The sequence below is a fragment of the Corvus hawaiiensis genome, unplaced genomic scaffold (genome assembly GCF_020740725.1).
Source record: "Corvus hawaiiensis isolate bCorHaw1 unplaced genomic scaffold, bCorHaw1.pri.cur scaffold_32_ctg1, whole genome shotgun sequence".
Taxonomy (NCBI): Eukaryota; Metazoa; Chordata; class Aves; order Passeriformes; family Corvidae; genus Corvus; species Corvus hawaiiensis.
In genome coordinates, this window is record NW_025963366.1 from 409570 (window position 1) to 426507 (window position 16938).

At 54.9% G+C, this 16938-nt stretch overlaps 2 protein-coding genes and 2 long non-coding RNA genes across 4 annotated transcripts in view; 2 read left to right on the forward strand and 2 right to left on the reverse strand.

The window, feature by feature from the left end:
* The window catches only part of LOC125320969 (zinc finger protein 208-like), a 430705-nt gene that overhangs the window by 98697 nt on the left and 315070 nt on the right, over window positions 1–16938 (reverse strand). The window lies entirely within an intron of this gene.
* The window catches only part of LOC125321009 (zinc finger protein 271-like), an 80898-nt gene that overhangs the window by 8756 nt on the left and 55204 nt on the right, over window positions 1–16938 (forward strand). Inside the window, exon 6 of the mRNA XM_048293444.1 lies at window positions 16265–16748. Coding sequence (XP_048149401.1) covers window positions 16265–16748 — 484 coding nt within the window. The remainder of the gene's footprint in view (window positions 1–16264; window positions 16749–16938) is intronic.
* On the reverse strand, window positions 1800–2391 carry LOC125321024. Its single transcript, XR_007201401.1, has 2 exons — window positions 2354–2391; window positions 1800–1939 (listed from the first exon to the last, which is right to left on the reverse strand). It is a non-coding gene; the product is annotated as an uncharacterized LOC125321024 (long non-coding RNA).
* Window positions 7681–9204, forward strand: LOC125321014. The gene is made up of 5 exons (XR_007201390.1): window positions 7681–7729; window positions 8307–8342; window positions 8468–8506; window positions 8904–8972; window positions 9064–9204. It is a non-coding gene; the product is annotated as an uncharacterized LOC125321014 (long non-coding RNA).

Below are 16938 nucleotides of genomic sequence, written 5' to 3' on the forward strand. Positions count from 1 at the left end.
GGGGTTGTTTATCCTGGAGAAGAGGAGGCTCAGGGGGGACCTTCTCACTCTCTACAACTCCCTGACAGGAGGGGGCAGCCAGGTGGGGCTCGGTCTCTTCTCCCAGGGACCAGAGACAGGACAAGAGGACACAGCCTTGAGCTGCAGCAGAGGAGGTTTAGGCTGGAGATTAGAAAGAGTTTCTTCACAGCAAGGGTGATTGGGCATTGGAATGGGCTGCCCAGGGAGGTGGTGGAGTTGCCGTCCCTGGAGGTATTTAAGGAAAGACTGGATGTGGCACTCGCTGCCATGGTCTGGTGACAAGGTGGTGTTGGATGATCTCACAGATCTTTTCCAAGCTGGTTAATTCTGGGATTCTGTGATTCAGTGCAGCAGTGGTGGAACCTTGGTGGAAAAAGAGTGGGAAAGGCCCCGCAGCTGTGGAGCAGCACCTGAGATGCCCAAGCTGCGGGACACAGAGCGGGTCTGAGCGCTGTGTCCTGTGGGAGCTGGCCCCACACACCAGAACCATGCCCGTTGGTCTGACCCAGAGCAGGGGGCAGCGGCAGGAATTGCTGCTGGGCTGCGGAAGGCGCAGATCCAGCGCGTTTGATGGTGACTCGGGGGTTGGATCCTGGCTGTTGGCGGCCACCTTTGGTGGTAGCGGGACACTTTCAGTTGATCTGAAGTCATGAACTCAGGAGAAAGTCAGCACAAAAGGAATCAAGTGGCCTTTTCTGCTGCAGGGAAACACATCTTGGTAGAGGTTTAATGATTTCTGATGTAGGAAGCAAACGGAGTCAATTTTTGGCCTGTGGTTTTGTTGTAATCCAGGGACAGTTTCCAAAATGATGCAATTTGTGGTGAAAAACCAGGAACGTGCCTCAGCATCGGGATGTTGCACACTGAGTACAGAGCTGTTTGTGGTGGTTGTGATCAAGAAAACAATTGGAATTCTTGTCCCTATTTCACTCTTTCTCCCTCTCTCTCTGGGAATGAGTCTCCAACACTCCCTGCAGCTCTGCTTTCCATGATCTGCTCCTCTGGAGTTGGGCTTGGCCAGCTGAGCAGCGGGAAGAGGGTGGATAATGGACCATTCCAACTGCAGACTTTCTTTTTGTAGCCTCTGGATTTCCAGCGTTTAGAAATGGTCATGTTTTAAACTGTCTGACCAAATCCCACAGGTCTGACTTCTGCCCTGGCAGAAAACCCTCCTGTGGCCCTGTTTGGGAACGGACCCTCGGAAACACCTCACTGCAGATGACTTTTGGTTGGTTTTGCTAAGAGATGACAAGAAGATCAGCACAAGGAGGAAGGCTGAGGGAGAGGGAAGGACCAATTCCTTCCTTTTGTCTTCCCATTGGAAAGTCTCCTGCAGAGGTTGTGCTGCAGCCAGAGACTTGCCGGGCCAAGTGCTGAGGGAAACGATTCAGCTGAGGCACTTGAGGCATCTTGTCCCCAGTTTGTAGCCCTGGATCTGGGAGGGGACTCAGCTGCTCCCCCTGCACCCCACAATCCCCCTGAAATGGGGGATTCCTCCTGCCTCTGCCAGGTGCCCCTTATCCATCCCTAGCCTGGGTGCTCCTAGTCTGAGCTCCCATGGTCATTCCTGGTGGTGGGGAGCAGGAGGGAGGAGTTCAGAGCAAACCTGGGAGGTGCCAGCAGGCTCAGAGATGTGTGGAGGTGACAGTGAGACAGTGATGGGATGTGCAGATGGTTAGGGGGCCAGGACAACACCTCGGGGATCAACTTCTTGGAGATTTGGGGGAATTTCCTTTGGAAAACACGCCCGGACACAGACACATGGACACGGAGTGTAAATTTGCTGAAGGGGTTTATTGGCCATTTGAGGAAAAAGGCCCAGGGCTCACAGGGGATCAGGCGATTCCTCCAGGGATGATCATCATCTCCTCATTCCACGGGAGGGGGACAGGACATGGTTTTCCCCACCTGGTTCAATCTAAAAACACAGACATCAAAATGTGATCCCCCTGTGTCCAATGGGATGGGAGAGGGTCCTCGTCCCCATGCCTGTCATGAAGGAGAAGGGAATTGGAGCCCTGGATAGACCCAGGACAGGATTTTGCTCCTCAGATCCACAGAACCCCAAGACCCCCCCAAGCCCCAGGATGCCCCAAAATCTCCAGGTAATCCTGCTGCCCACATGGGGACTGTCGGGTTCCCAACAGCTCCCCAGTGACAAGGAAAGACTTAGGGGCCGCTCTGTCCAGCACACTTGGGACACGGATCTGGGACAACCCCCCACCATGTCCCTTTGCCGTCCCCAAGTTCTGGCAACACCCAGCAGGTTCTGGGATCCCTCCAGAAACCCCCAGGACCCTCTGGGGCCACGAGACCCCCGAGTGTTGCTCACCTATCCATGTAGAGCAGCAGCCAGGCGCTTCTGCTGCAGAAGAGCCTCCAGCTTTTCATCCAGAGCAGGCTGGGGACAAAGGCAGCGTTAGAGACACACTGGGGGCATTGGGCTGCACTGGGAGGAAAAGGGAAAGCAAAGGGGTCCTTGGGGAAGGGGCCTGCGGGCAGCAATGGGGTGCAGGAGCTGCTGTGCTCCTGCCCAGAGGCAGTGGGGTCCTGGCCAAGAGGCACAGCTGGGGCAGGGGCTGTGGCCTGGGCCTTGCAGAGGGTGCTGGGGGGCCTGGGATGGGAATGCAACAGGGGCCCTGGGCAAGGGGTTCCCTGGGAAGGATCCGTGGGGCAGGGGAGGTGTCTGGGGTGTCAGCAGGGCTGCACTGGGCTGTGCTGGGGCAGCATGGGATGGCCTGGGGTGTGGTGGCCGTGCGAGGGGAGGGTCTGACACCGGCAGAACTCCTGGTACCCACTTAAGGTGTCTTCAGGATGTCGACATTGTCTACATCCACCTGCAGAGAGACCAGGAGATCTCGCTGGTCACTGGGATGTCCCCAGTGCCAGCAAGGGATGGGAGGAACCAAAGTGCCCCCCAATTACCAGAGGGGATGCCCTCCAGTCCCAGCCCCCCACTCACCTCCTGGAGATCATCTTGGGTTCCTTCCAGGAGTGCCTGGGAAAGGACAACAAAGGCTTGGTCTGGATTGGACCTTGTGGGGCTGAGGGGGGAACACGGGTGCAGGGAGCAGGGCGGAGGCAAAGGGATGGGAATTCAGGGCCTCCAAGGAGATCTGTTTGGAGCTGGGGGAGACCCAAAGACACTGACCTGGGGTAAATTGAGGAGCCAAGGGACGTGGCTGGGGCCGTGGAAGGGGCACGGTGTAAGGTACAGGGCAGGAGAAAGGAATTGTGGTGTAGGGACATGGGAGTGCAAGGGAGGGGCTTGGTGGGGAAAGAAGAACGGGGATGGGCAAGGACAAAAGCGACAGGACTGAGAGAGGGTTTGGGAGCTGGGGGTGAGTCCAGGAATGGTATCAGGAGACAGCGCTGCAGTGGCCAGGAAGAAAGGCAAAGGACTGGGGGGGGCATGGAAGGAAAGGGCTTGGGAATGGTCAGTGGGAGGGCGTTTGGGGAGGCTGGCTAGGACATAGAGGAGAGAGCCGGGAGGAAATTCCTGAAGGGACACCAAAAGGGTGGGATGAGAGGCCAGAAAAGGCAGGGTGTGGGGACCTGTTTGGCTGGTGCCTCACCTTGGCCTGTGCCGGGAGGCACAGCAGGATGGAGAAGAGCAGGGCCACGCTGAGCACAGCCACCTTCATCTTCCTCTCGCACTGGGCAGCGCTGGCTGAGGCTGCACCGGGCCAGGAGCACCTTTATCCCTGCCGGGACTCCTCGCTGCACCCTCCCCGACAGCCCCCAGGCCAAAGCCCGGCTTGGCACAGCCCCCAGCCCTGGCCACAAGCCCGGCCCTGGCACAGAGTCCATCCCACCTGCGGCACGCATCCAGCCCCCTTGCCTGGCATCCCTCCAGCTTCCTGCACGGGGCAGCTGCCCCTGGAATGGCCCAGGCACCTGCGGGGGCCAAGGCCCTGGGGGGGGTAGGGAGCCAAAGGCAGCTGGGGACCCTGTGGGGACAACCCCCACTCCACCACAATCCATCCTCCTGCAGCCCCCACAGCCAGATCCCCCATCTCCCGCTGCCCCTTCCCTCCCAGAGCTTTCCCTGTGGGACACCCCAGAGCTGAGCCCAGTCCCAGACCCAATATGTGGGAGAAGAACAGTGTCATGGGCAATGTGATCAACCCCATAACTGGGATCTCCAGTCACTGGAGACACTGGGGAGCACTGGGGAGCACTAGGGAGCACTGGGGGTGGTGATCAGCTGCATACAATGCTGAGGCTTGGGGAATTACTCAGGTGTGGCACTTCCTAAATTCACACCACCTCGTTTTCTTGCATTGCAGGCCTCAAACCAGTCCCATCTCCAGCCCCAGAGCAGAGTCCAGAGGGGAAGATGCCCTACCCAGACCCTCACACTGTCACACCTGGGCACACCAGAGCACCTGGGGCCCGCTCTGCACAGCTGCCCCACACATGTGTGCTTCCAGGACCCCATCTGTGGGATATGCCCACCTGTAATACCCATCCCCAACAAGGCTCAGACGCCAGCACTGTCCCTGCCTGGGACATGCCCACAGCTCCCCAAGTCCCTTGTCCCCACAGAGGGTCTCTGCAGTTCCCTGGCCCTGGGCCCAGGCCAGCGCTGGACCTGAGCAGGAAGTGCCCATCCAAAGGGAAGTGGAGAAAGAGGAGCTTGTCCCCAGGCAGCCACTTGGAGCTAATTGGGCAAAGAGAGGTGTCCTGGGAGGAGGAGGGATGATGGTCCCCTGCCAGCATCTCTGATAAGCCCTGTTTGCCCAGGGCCCGAGGCACCAGGAAGACATTCAGACATTTTGGGTTGAGGGGAAGTCTGTGCATAGAGGAGCTGAAGGCAGCCTGGAAGCCTGGGCTCCCTGCAGGCCTGGCAGCAGGGAGAGCCTGTAGAGGGGGGCAGAGCTGGGGACACAGGAAGGCAGAGCCATGGGAATGTCTTTGTTTCACCATTCCTTCTCCCTGCTCTCCTGGGTCAGAGATTCCTGAGGGCTGAACTTACCCTTCAAAAATGGCAACTCCACCACTCCCCTTCCTGTCCTGCTTTTCTGAAACCCCTGGAGCCATTCCCAAGAGCACTGCAACCATGGAGCCATCCCTCCATCTCTTGGAGACATCCAAGTCTCACAACCGCACATCTCTCAGTCTCTGGGTTTTCTTCCCATCCCTCATGATTTGGGATCCAGGCCCTTCAGCGAGGCATTGGAGAGTGTCTGTATCCCAGGAGGGATGCAAGAGGACACCCCCTTGACCTGTCTTGTGGCCATTTCCTGGGCTGCCTTCCTTTCCTGAATTATCCCCATGGGATCCTTGTCTTGCTGTCTGGGTGCTCTCTGGAACTCTGCCCTTCCCCTGTCGTTGCCAGTTTCAAGTCCTCCTTCCCAGGCTGGCCGGAACACGGGTGTCCCGTTTCTTGAGAGGGATCTGGTCTCTCCCAATGAGCCCCCGAGCTTCCAACAGGCTCCCACGGTTCCTCTGCAAACTCCTCCTCTGTCTGAGATGTGCCACATTCCTTCCAGCTGTGCTTCCCAGACCCATCCACTTCCAAAACCATCGAGCAGCCCCTGGGACAGGAAAATCCTGCTCTGGTTTAGTGATCTGCCTAGAAAGGTGTGAGGAGAAATCTTTTGAGGACACCCAAGCTGCAAATCAAAGGCTGTGGGTAAAAATCTGCTTTGGGTTCTGAAGCCCATGGGAGCCTTGCCTGAGGCTCAAAGATTCCCAGTGTCTCTTGCTTTGTTCTCAGGTGGATCCAGATGCCTGTCCCAGCTTCCAATGTTGCCTTTCCCTGGTCTTAAAATTAAGAACCAAACACGGTTTAAGGGAAAAAGGCTTTTTACCTTGGTATTTATTTAAGGATCTTAAGGTGCATGACTTCGTCCAGGTGGAATGCACCAAAATGCACATGGAAATGCACCCAAAATGCCCACACACGATGGATCGTGTGTACAATTTATAGACCTTGCAAATTAGCATATCTATCAAAGATTCCCCAATGAGAAGCTTAAATTAATAGTGTGATATCCCCCCATCCCGAGGAATTCCGCCCTGGATGGCCCTATCTTAGTTTGCAGAATATGTTCTAGGGAGGACCTTGGTTTCTCAGGATAGCATAGGACTTTCTGGCCCTAAGTGTGAGGCTTCCAAGATGTTTGTTCTCCTGGCTTAACGGAATATTAGGACTATGCTAAATTATCAGGCTTAAGGAACTACAAGTATGCATGCTAAAAGCACTGAGGACACATAAAAGCTATATAAAAGGGTATGTAAAAGGTATAGATAAAAAAGGCAAAAAATCATCATGGCATCACCAAGAAGGAAAAACCCACAGGGAAGTGATTCCCAAGAGCTGTCCCTGGCTGTGATTCCTGTTTGACATTCCAGGGCATTAGTGAAGGGTTCTGCTTCTCTCTTTCCCAGGGACACTGTGGGTCCATCTGAGATGTGTTGTGGGCCAGCTGGGAAAGCATTTCAGGCGCCTGCCTTGACTCTTTGCTCTGGAACTTGCCCAAGGAGCTGCACATGCCTAGGAAGGCCAAGATGTCTGAATGTCTTCATGGTGCCTTGGGCCCTGGGCAAACAGGGCTTATCAGAGATGCTGGCAGGGGACCACCATCCCTCCTCCTCCCAGGACACCTCTCTTTGCCCAATTAGCTCCAAGTGGCTGCCTGGGGACAAGCTCCTCTTTCTCCACTTCCCCTTGGATGGGCACTTCCTGCTCAGGTCCAGCGCTGGCCTGGGCCCAGGGCCAGGACATTGCAGAGACCCTCTGTGGGAACAAGGGCCTTGGGGAGCTGTGGGCATGTCCCAGGCAGGGACAGTGCTGGCGTCTGAGCCTTGTTGGGGATGGGTAGTACAGCTGGGCATATCCCACAGATGGGGTCCTGGAAGCACACATGTGTGGGGCAGCTGTGCAGAGCGGGCCCCAGGTGCTCTGGTGTGCCCAGGTGTGACAGTGTGAGGGTCTGGGTAGGGCATCTTCCCCTCTGGACTCTGCTCTGGGGCTGGAGATGGGACTGGTTTGAGGCCTGCAATGCAAGAAAACGAGGTGGTGTGAATTTAGGAAGTGCCACACCTGAGTAATTCCCCAAGCCTCAGCATTGTATGCAGCTGATCACCACCCCCAGTGCTCCCCAGTGCTCCCCAGTGTCTCTAGTGACTGGAGATCCCAGTTATGGGGTTGATCACATTGCCCATGACACTGTTCTTCTCCCACATATTGGGTCTGGGACTGGGCTCAGCTCTGGGGTGTCCCACAGGGAAAGCTCTGGGAGGGAAGGGGCAGCGGGAGATGGGGGATCTGGCTGTGGGGGCTGCAGGAGGATGGATTGTGGTGGAGTGGGGGTTGTCCCCACAGGGTCCCCAGCTGCCTTTGGCTCCCTACCCCCCCCAGGGCCTTGGCCCCCGCAGGTGCCTGGGCCATTCCAGGGGCAGCTGCCCCGTGCAGGAAGCTGGAGGGATGCCAGGCAAGAGGGCTGGATGCGTGCCGCAGGTGGGATGGACTCTGTGCCAGGGCCGGGCTTGTGGCCAGGGCTGGGGGCTGTGCCAAGCCGGGCTTTGGCCTGGGGGCTGTCGGGGAGGGTGCAGCGAGGAGTCCCGGCAGGGATAAAGGTGCTCCTGGCCCGGCGCAGCCTCAGCCAGCGCTGCCCAGTGCGAGAGGAAGATGAAGGTGGCTGTGCTCAGCGTGACCCTGCTCTTCTCCATCCTGCTGTGCCTCCCGGCACAGGCCAAGGTGAGGCACCAGCCAAACAGGTCCCCACACCCTGCCCTTTCTGGCCTCTCATCCCACCCTTTTGGTGTCCCTTCAGGAATTTCCTCCCGGCTCTCTCCTCTATGTCCTAGCCAGCCTCCCCAAATGCCCTCCCACTGACCATTCCCAAGCCCTTTCCTTCCATGCCCCCCCCAGTCCTTTGCCTTTCTTCCTGGCCACTGCAGCGCTGTCTCCTGATACCATTCCTGGACTCACCCCCAGCTCCCAAACCCTCTCTCAGTCCTGTCGCTTTTGTCCTTGCCCATCCCCGTTCTTCTTTCCCCACCAAGCCCCTCCCTTGCACTCCCATGTCCCTACACCATAATTCCTTTCTCCTGCCCTGTACCTTACACCGTGCCCCTTCCACGGCCCCAGCCACGTCCCTTGGCTCCTCAATTTACCCCAGGTCAGTGTCTTTGGGTCTCCCCCAGCTCCAAACAGATCTCCTTGGAGGCCCTGAATTCCCATCCCTTTGCCTCCGCCCTGCTCCCTGCACCCGTGTTCCCCCCTCAGCCCCACAAGGTCCAATCCAGACCAAGCCTTTGTTGTCCTTTCCCAGGCACTCCTGGAAGGAACCCAAGATGATCTCCAGGAGGTGAGTGGGGGGCTGGGACTGGAGGGCATCCCCTCTGGTAATTGGGGGGCACTTTGGTTCCTCCCATCCCTTGCTGGCACTGGGGACATCCCAGTGACCAGCGAGATCTCCTGGTCTCTCTGCAGGTGGATGTAGTCAATGTCGACATCCTGAAGACACCTCAGGTGGGTACCAGGAGTTCTGCCGGTGTCAGACCCTCCCCTCGCACGGCCACCACACCCCAGGCCATCCCATGCTGCCCCAGCACAGCCCAGTGCAGCCCTGCTGACACCCCAGACACCTCCCCTGCCCCACGGATCCTTCCCAGGGAACCCCTTGCCCAGGGCCCCTGTTGCATTCCCATCCCAGGCCCCCCAACACCCTCTGCAAGGCCCAGGCCGCAGCCCCTGCCCCAGCTGTGCCTCTTGGCCAGGACCCCACTGCCTCTGGGCAGGAGCACAGCAGCTCCTGCACCCCATTGCTGCCCGCAGGCCCCTTCCCCAAGGACCCCTTTGCTTTCCCTTTTCCTCCCAGTGCAGCCCAATGCCCCCAGTGTGTCTCTAACGCTGCCTTTGTCCCCAGCCTGCTCTGCGTAAAAAGCTGGAGGCTCTTCTGCGGGTGAAGCGCCTGGCTGCCTCTCTGGATGCCTAGGTGAGCAGTGCCTGCAGGGAGACGGCTGGGGCCAAGGCCCCTCTCATGTCCCAGTGGGCACCAGAGGTCACCTTCTGCGAATGTCTTTCAGGATTGCAAGTTGTGGGGACAACCGTGTCCTTTTCCCTACTAGTGGAATGAGGAGATGATCATCCCTGGAGGAATCCCCTGAACCCTTTGGGCCCAGGGCCATTTGCCCCTGACTAATCAATACACCCTTTTGGCAAAGCTACGCTCTGTGTCCGTGTGTCTGTGTCCGGGCGTGTTTTCCAAAGGAAATTCCCCCAAATCTCCAAGAAGTTGATCCCCGAGGTGTTGTCCTGTCCCCGTGACCATCTGCACATCCCGTCACTGTCTCACTGTCACCTCCACACATCTCTGAGCCTGCTGGCACCTCCCAGGTTTGCTCTGAACTCCTCCCTCCTGCTCCCCACCACCAGGAATGACCATGGGAGCTCAGACCAGGAGCACCCAGGCTAGGGATGGATAAGGGGCACCTGGCAGAGGCGGGAGGAATCCCCCATTTCAGGGGGGTTGTGGGGTGCAGGGGGGGCAGCTGAGTCCCCTCCCAGATCCAGGGCTACAAACTGGGGACAAGATGCCTCAAATGCCTCAGCTGAATCGTTTCCCTCAGCACTTGGCCCGGCAAGTCTCTGGCTGCAGCACAACCTCTGTAGGAGACTTTCCAATGGGAAGACAAAAGGAAGGAATTGGTCCTTCCCTCTCCCTCAGCCTTCCTCCTTGTGCTGATCTTCTTGTCATCTCTTAGCAAAACCAACCAAAAGTCATCTGCAGTGAGGTGTTTCCGAGGGTCCGTTCCCAAACAGGGCCACAGGAGGATTTTCTGCCAGGGCAGAAGTGAGACCTGTGGGATTTGGTCAGAATGTTTAAAACATGACCATTTCTAAATGCTGGAAATCCAGAGGCTACAAAAAGGAAGTCTGCAGTTGGAATGGTCCATTATCCTCCTGCTTCCCGCTGCTCAGCTGGCCAAGCCCAACTCCAGAGGAGCAGATCATGGAAAGCAGAGCTGCAGGGAGTGTTGGAGACTCATTCCCAGAGAGAGAGGGAGAAAGAGTGAAGTAGGGACAAGAATTCCAATTGTTTTCTTGATCACAACCACCACAAACAGCTCTGTACTCAGTGTGTAACATCCCGATGCTGAGGCACGTTCCTGGTTTTTCACCACAAATTGCATCATTTTGGAAACTGTCCCTGGATTACAACAAAACCACAGGCCAAAAATTGACTCTATTTGCTTCCTACATCAGAAAGCAGCCAGCTTAGAACTGGTGTGGACCAGGGGAATCCGACTGTTTAATTAAAACAAAGCATCGCGAAGGCCCGAGGCGGGTGTTGACACCATGTGATTTCTGCCCAGTGCTCTGAATGTCAAAGTGAAGAAATTCAATGAAGCGCGAGTAAGCGGCCAGCGTAACTACCATCTTCTGAGGAGATACCTGTTACGAAGTGGGCACTGCTGCAAAGGTCTCTCCTCCTCATGGTACCACTGTATGCCCTTTGAAGTGTAATGAAGCCGACTTCTGCCCCGGCATGGTATCATTGGAATCTCCAGTCAACAATCTCCTGCTAAACAGTTGAACAAATTTTATGTAAGGACCGTGCAGCTTTTTACCCGAATTCCGGCCCAGGGATTGGTGCCTGGCAAGATCCGGTAATTTATTGAGAGGTCTACTGCCGATCTTATTCCTCCTCTCCTAAAATTTTGGACACTTTAACTATCCGGATCTCTAAAATGTGTCCATCGATACGCCTGTACCAGGCATTGACCGGCACCCAAACTTCCCATTTTGATTGGGTGGACCTGGCATCTAAAACTTTTAATCTAGATTCCTTGTGTAAAAACAGGGCCTACCTGTGCTCTCTAAATTTACCATCTGGCCTCCCTAACTTAGCAGAAAATGCATTTGAACTGCTGACACTGGAGTTTTACACATCGGGTGTGTTTGACACTAAGGAGTGTGTTTGTTTTTCCACGGTTTGGGAGGGTTTTCCCAGGCTATGGGAGGTGTAAGAACATCTTAAAACTCAACCAAGTGTGGGAGAAGACAGCTGTCTCCCGAGACTTTTTGTACTAAACAACGGGGGAAAAAGCAGCAAGGAGAGGGAAGGAACATTGGAAACATTGCCTCCTGAGCTGGAGCACAACCTGCCAGCAACATCCCCACCCACATCTCTAAGTTTCCTCTTGCGTGACTTTTGAATAGGTTCCCACAGAGGGAGGAAACTGGTAATTGCCCTTGTTCCCCAGACCAACTTATCAATGTTTCTGTTCCTCATTCTAAGCACAGCTAAGCAAACATACAAATGACAGATCAGCAATTATTCCATAAGCAATTCCTAACATCTTGAAAACTGTTTCAGGTCCAGCTCTCTTAACCATTTTAATTAACTCTAGCTGGGCCCAAATTCCTTCCTCTTCTAACTAATTGCAACACAGCTAGCCTATAACTAAACTCTTTATGTTTCTTTTAAATCCATGTTTCGCCCACAAAAGGTGTTGGTCTAAGGAGGAAGAGCATCTGCTGATAAGGTTGAAGGCTCAGTTTTGGGGAAACAAAACCATCAGTAAACTCATTGCCAAACACATTCTGTCCAAGACAGGGAAGCAGAGGAGTGATAAGAGGAGATTGCTGCCCAGGGAACCAGCTGTGGGCATGGGAACAGCAGCTGGGATGAGTCATTGGCCAGATAATGAGGAGGAACAGCTGAGAACATCAACCAGCAGAGGGAAGGGCAGCTGCGGGCCCATTATCAGAGAACTTTCAGTCAAAGTCCTTCAGCTGGGAAACTCAACTCCTTCCCATGGGCATTCAAGCAGGTACTTAATGGCCAGCAGATGACATCACTGGTCAATGAGTCAGCCCAGGGCTGCTTCAGATGCATCAATATGATAAGCCAGATAAGAACATCAGCCCGAGATAAGAACAGCAGCCCGAGATAAGAACAAAGCAGGGACCCAGGAAGAAAACTCCTGAAGACCTTGCCAGAAGTGGCTGACTAAGAGAGCAATCAGGAGAGGTGCACTTCCAGCACCTATTCCATCTAGATTGGGGGAAATCAGCCAAGATTACTCTGCATGACATTGAATGCCTGTCCTGCAAAATTCTACCCAGTGAAATTTGTGTGGCATTTAAAGACAGATGGGAAACACCTGGAAAGTTTAAGAGCCTTGGGAACTTGCAAATTCAATGGGAAAGCTGACAATAGCGCTTCCAGGGACTTAATTACAGCCAAAGAAAATGAGAAGAACGTGCAGGAGATGAGCAAAAGCTGAGCTCCTGGTCCAGACGGGATTACCCTAAAGGACCTCAAGAAGACAGACCCTGAGTTTTCCCAGACCATGGAGATATTCAACCTTTGGTTAACATCAGGTAAAATCTCGGACATGGTGAGGGGATGCAGGACTGTATTAACACCAAAGTCAACCAAACCAGAACATTTCCAAGACATTAATAACTGGAGACCCATCATGATTGGCTCCATCCTGTTAAGACTGTTCTCCAGAATATTAACAGCAAGGTCGACTAAAGCATGCTCCCTCAACCCAAGGCAAAGAGGCTTTATAAGAATGGCAGGATGCTCTGAAAATGTGAAACTCCTGCAAACAGTAATTCGGTCTGCCAAAAAATATCACAAACCGCTGGGGGTTGTATTTGTGGACATCACTAAGGCTTTTGACACCATCAGCCACCAGCACATCCTACATGGTCTGCAGCAAAGGGAAGTGGAGCCTCATGTCATCAGCTTGGTGAGCAATATGTATGAGAACATCCGTACATACATCACCACAAAGAAAACACAGAGAGACCACATCCAGATCCAGGTGTGAGTCAAACAGGGCAACCCAATGTTGCCTTTTGCAAGCTGGAAGAGAGTGGCAGAGGGTACCACTGGGGAATGAACAGCGTCACAGCGATGGCATTTGCAGACGATCTGGTCTTATTGAGCGATTCCTGGGAAAACATGAAGCAGAACATCAAGATATTAGAGACCTTCTGCAATCTCCCCGGTCTCAAAACACAAGGGGAAGAGTGCCACGGCTTTTCCATCAAGCAAACAAAGGACTCTTCTAGCATCAACAACTGCACTGCTTGGACCATCACCGGCACAGTCCTGAACATGACTGGCCCCGGTGACTCTGAAAAAGATCTGGGCCTGCAGATTGACCCTTGGATTGGTGTAGCAAAATGCATCCTATCTACAAAACTCACATTCTGGTTACAGTGAATTGGTAAAGTCCCTCTTCAAACTCTAGGAATCAAAAAATGGATAGCCCAAAAACATATACCATCCCTCAAGTGACCTACCTGGCTGACCATTCAGAACTGAAAGCAGGGTTCCTCGAGGCCCTTGACCTAAAAGTTTGATCAACCCTCAAGGAATGGCTGCACTTACCTGCAGGTACCTGTGATGCCATCTTGTACTTGAGCATGAAGGATGACGGGTTGGGTATTGTGATGTATGGATGCAAGAGACACAAGGTAGGTGTAAGTGAATCGGGTTTATTGTAAAGTTAGAGAGCGTTCATACTTTTGAGTGTGAGAAACTGTTTTAGCTGCTCGCTCAAAAACCAGTTACAGTCCCCTAATAAATCTGTTGTCTTGACAGTTTGTCATTCTTTTCTGAAGGCTTGCAGCCTGACAAACAGGACGCCTTTCCTGTTTTCAGATCCTGTGTAATCAGCTTTCTTCCACGCTTCTCAGCATTCTTGCTCACGCGATGCAGCAGCGGCAGCTTCCTCGGTAACTCCACGCAGCAGCCTCTCCAGCTGGCAGTGGCAGCTGGGGCAAGAGGGCACAGGGGACAGCTCTCCTTTTGCAGCCTCACGGGACAGCAATGTGTCTCAGCACCAACCCCGGCAGCGGGCAGCAAACAGCAAAGGCAGGCAGGTCCGATCAGGCAGCACTGGACCTCAGCGTCACTCACCGGCAGCTGGCAGAAGTGGTGAAGGCAGCAGATCTGATTGAGCAGCAGTTGGTGTTGGCAGCCAGGAGAAGCAGTAAAACAAGGGGGCAGACGCCAAGAGCAAGGCACAGTGCAGCCCCATCTTGGTAAGGACAGGCACCCACTGCGAGCACCACAGGTGACCGCTGTGCCTCCGATTGCCGAGCAAAGGGGGCAGAGCCCAGACCCCACACATCAGCAAAGTCTCGGTTTGCCCCCAACCTCTCATGGGATCTCTGCCATTGCTGAGAACCAACCCCCCAGCCAGAGAGCTCACTCCCCAGCCACCACTTCCAAACTCTGGTTTCTCTGGCTGAGCCATCACCATGGTATGTGAGGAGGCGTGGCCATTTCTTTTGTTTCCTAATTGCCCCTAATTGTCTCCTGGGCAACCCCCTGCCTTCACTGCCTCTTCCTTTCAGATGGGACAAAATTCCTGAAAAGAAAAACAAACCCACAACAACCAGCAGTCACATCCAGCCTGAGGGGACTTCTCTGCTAATTGGTCATTATCCACCAGCAGAATGGGCAGCTGCAAGGACTTAGACAATCAAGGACTCCCAAAATATCCTGTGACTCAGAGAGTGACATCATTCCATTGTGAACCTCCCTGACCTGGGGGAGGTACTGAGCATTTCCACCTGAACCTGAGCATATAAAACCTGGCTTGGGGGAACTAGGAAACCACTGCTGCTCAAGGGATCCAGAGGAGGAGCAGAACTTCCACAGGACCAGCACTTTTGACAAGACTGTGACCACCACGTGGTAGGATCTCCACCATCACTCTGACCAGCACGGTGCCAGGTTGTACTCAGTCTTTGTGGCTTAAAACCCGTTTTCTCTTGATTGCTGTGTTTATTGTAATCTCTTTAATGAATTGTGAGCCCGACCGGAAATCTCTCTTGAGGTGGTTGAGGCGGGTTCATTTCTCCTGCCAGTTTCCCTTAAAAGCAGCACAGTGTTTTTTGGGAGGGGCTGTTTGGAGCTTGCAGGACTCCAAAGCTGAGGCAAAAAGATCCTCTGGGGGATGCTGGGGTGTCCCCAGGAAGGGTTTTTCTGGCAGTCCTGGTAGCTGCTGCCAGCAGAGCCCCCAAGGTGAGCGGGGGGATGCCAGGTCCCGACCCCACAGTGAGAGTTGGCCTTCCTGGGTCAGGCACTGCTGCTTTCAGCCCAGAGCCAGGGGGTTGTGGGACCCCCCAGAAGAGCCAGAGCAGGGGCACCTTGGGACCTGCAGAGGGAGGAGAGCAGAGAGGAACAATATCGGGACTGGGGGAACGCCGGCAATCTGGAGGAGAGGGAATGTGGAGAGGGTGAACCCTGTGATTGCCTGCACCCTGAAGCGGGGACCTCAGAGAGGGGGGACCTCAAGGATTGCCAGGACCCTGAAGTGGGAAAGGGGGGATGCCTTGAAGCTCTGGCACCTTGAAGCCGAGAATAAGGGGAGAAGGGACCCCAGGACTCCCAAAGCCCCCCAGCATTCCTAAGTGAGGGGATGCCAGAGAAGAGGGACACAAAGGATCTCCAAGTTTGGAGACCAAAGTGGGGGGAGCCTTGGAATTCCAGGGACGCCAGGCAGCCTGGGGTGGGTGGGGACCAAGCAGATGGGGGAAACCCAATACATTCAGGACCCCCAGCAGCAGGGACACGAGGGAGCCCCCAGAAGCTCAAAGTAGAGGGACCAGAGAGGGGGAACTCGCAGGAGGCTTCTTTTGAACTGAATCTTGGTGTTTTGGAGGTTTTTATGGACACCAGAGGCCCGGTGACTTCTAGAGATGGACTTGGGCAGGAGGAACGCCCAACCCAATGCGCTCACACCTTGTTTTTCCCCATTGCAGGAGTTCCCATTCCCAAACCTTGGCCGGATGGAGGAGAAAGCTGTGAGGAAGAGGAAGATGCCCCAGGACAGCCAGACAGGTGAGGCAGAAGTCACTGCCCCTTTCCCCCTCTCTTCTGCTCCATCTCTCAGCCCAGCATCACCCCTGGCTGCAGGACAACCCTGCTGCCGACGCCATCCTGCCAAGGATGAACTAGGGGATCTCCTTCCCCTTCCCTCTGACATGGAAGCAAATCCCATCCTCTCTTTGTTCTTCCTCCCCCAGACAATGAGCTGAGGATGGAGACCAGGAAGGGCAAATTCCCCCGACAGAGTCTTGTGGAAGAGGTCGTTTTGAGTGGCTCCACGTCACAAGAATGCAACGGGAAGGAAAAGCCCCAAAGATGCCATACAAAGAGGGGCTCCAAACCCAGGCCAGGGTGCTCCAAGGAGGAAAGACCCACCCTGTGCCGGGATGGCAGCTGGAGCTCCAGCCAGAGCTCGGACCTAGTGGTCCATGAGCAGCTTCATGATACGGAGAAGCCCTATGAGTGTGGTGAATGTGGGAAGAGCTTCCGCTGGAGGTCCCACCTGATCCGCCACGAGAGGATCCATACCGGGGAACGGCCCTACAAGTGCTTGGAATGTGGGAAGGACTTCAATGTCAGCTCCAGCCTGATCCGCCACCAGATGACCCACACAGGGGAACGGCCCTACAAGTGTGGGGAATGTGGGAAGAGGTTCAGCAGGAGCTTGGCCCTGATTCACCACCAGAGGATCCACACCGGGGAGAAGCCCTACGAGTGTCCCGAGTGTGGCAAGAGGTGTCGGGACAGCTCCAAACTCCTCCTGCATCAGCGGATTCACACAGACGAGAGGCCCTTCCGCTGCCCCGACTGTGGGAAGGGCTTCTGCCGCAACTCTAGCCTCGTCCCCCATCAGCGCATCCACACTGGGGAGAGGCCCTACAAGTGTCCTGAGTGTGGGAAGAGCTTCACTCGGAGTTCTTACTTGACTAATCACCGGCAGAGCCACCGGTAAGGGAAGCCCTGGGACCGCCCCAACTGCAGGAAAAGCTTTGTCTGCTGCCCCATCATCATCCTCCATCAGAGGACCCACTTTGCAAAGAGAGCTGGTGACCCACATTCCTGGTGATCCACGTTGGGAAGACACCTGGATGGTGAT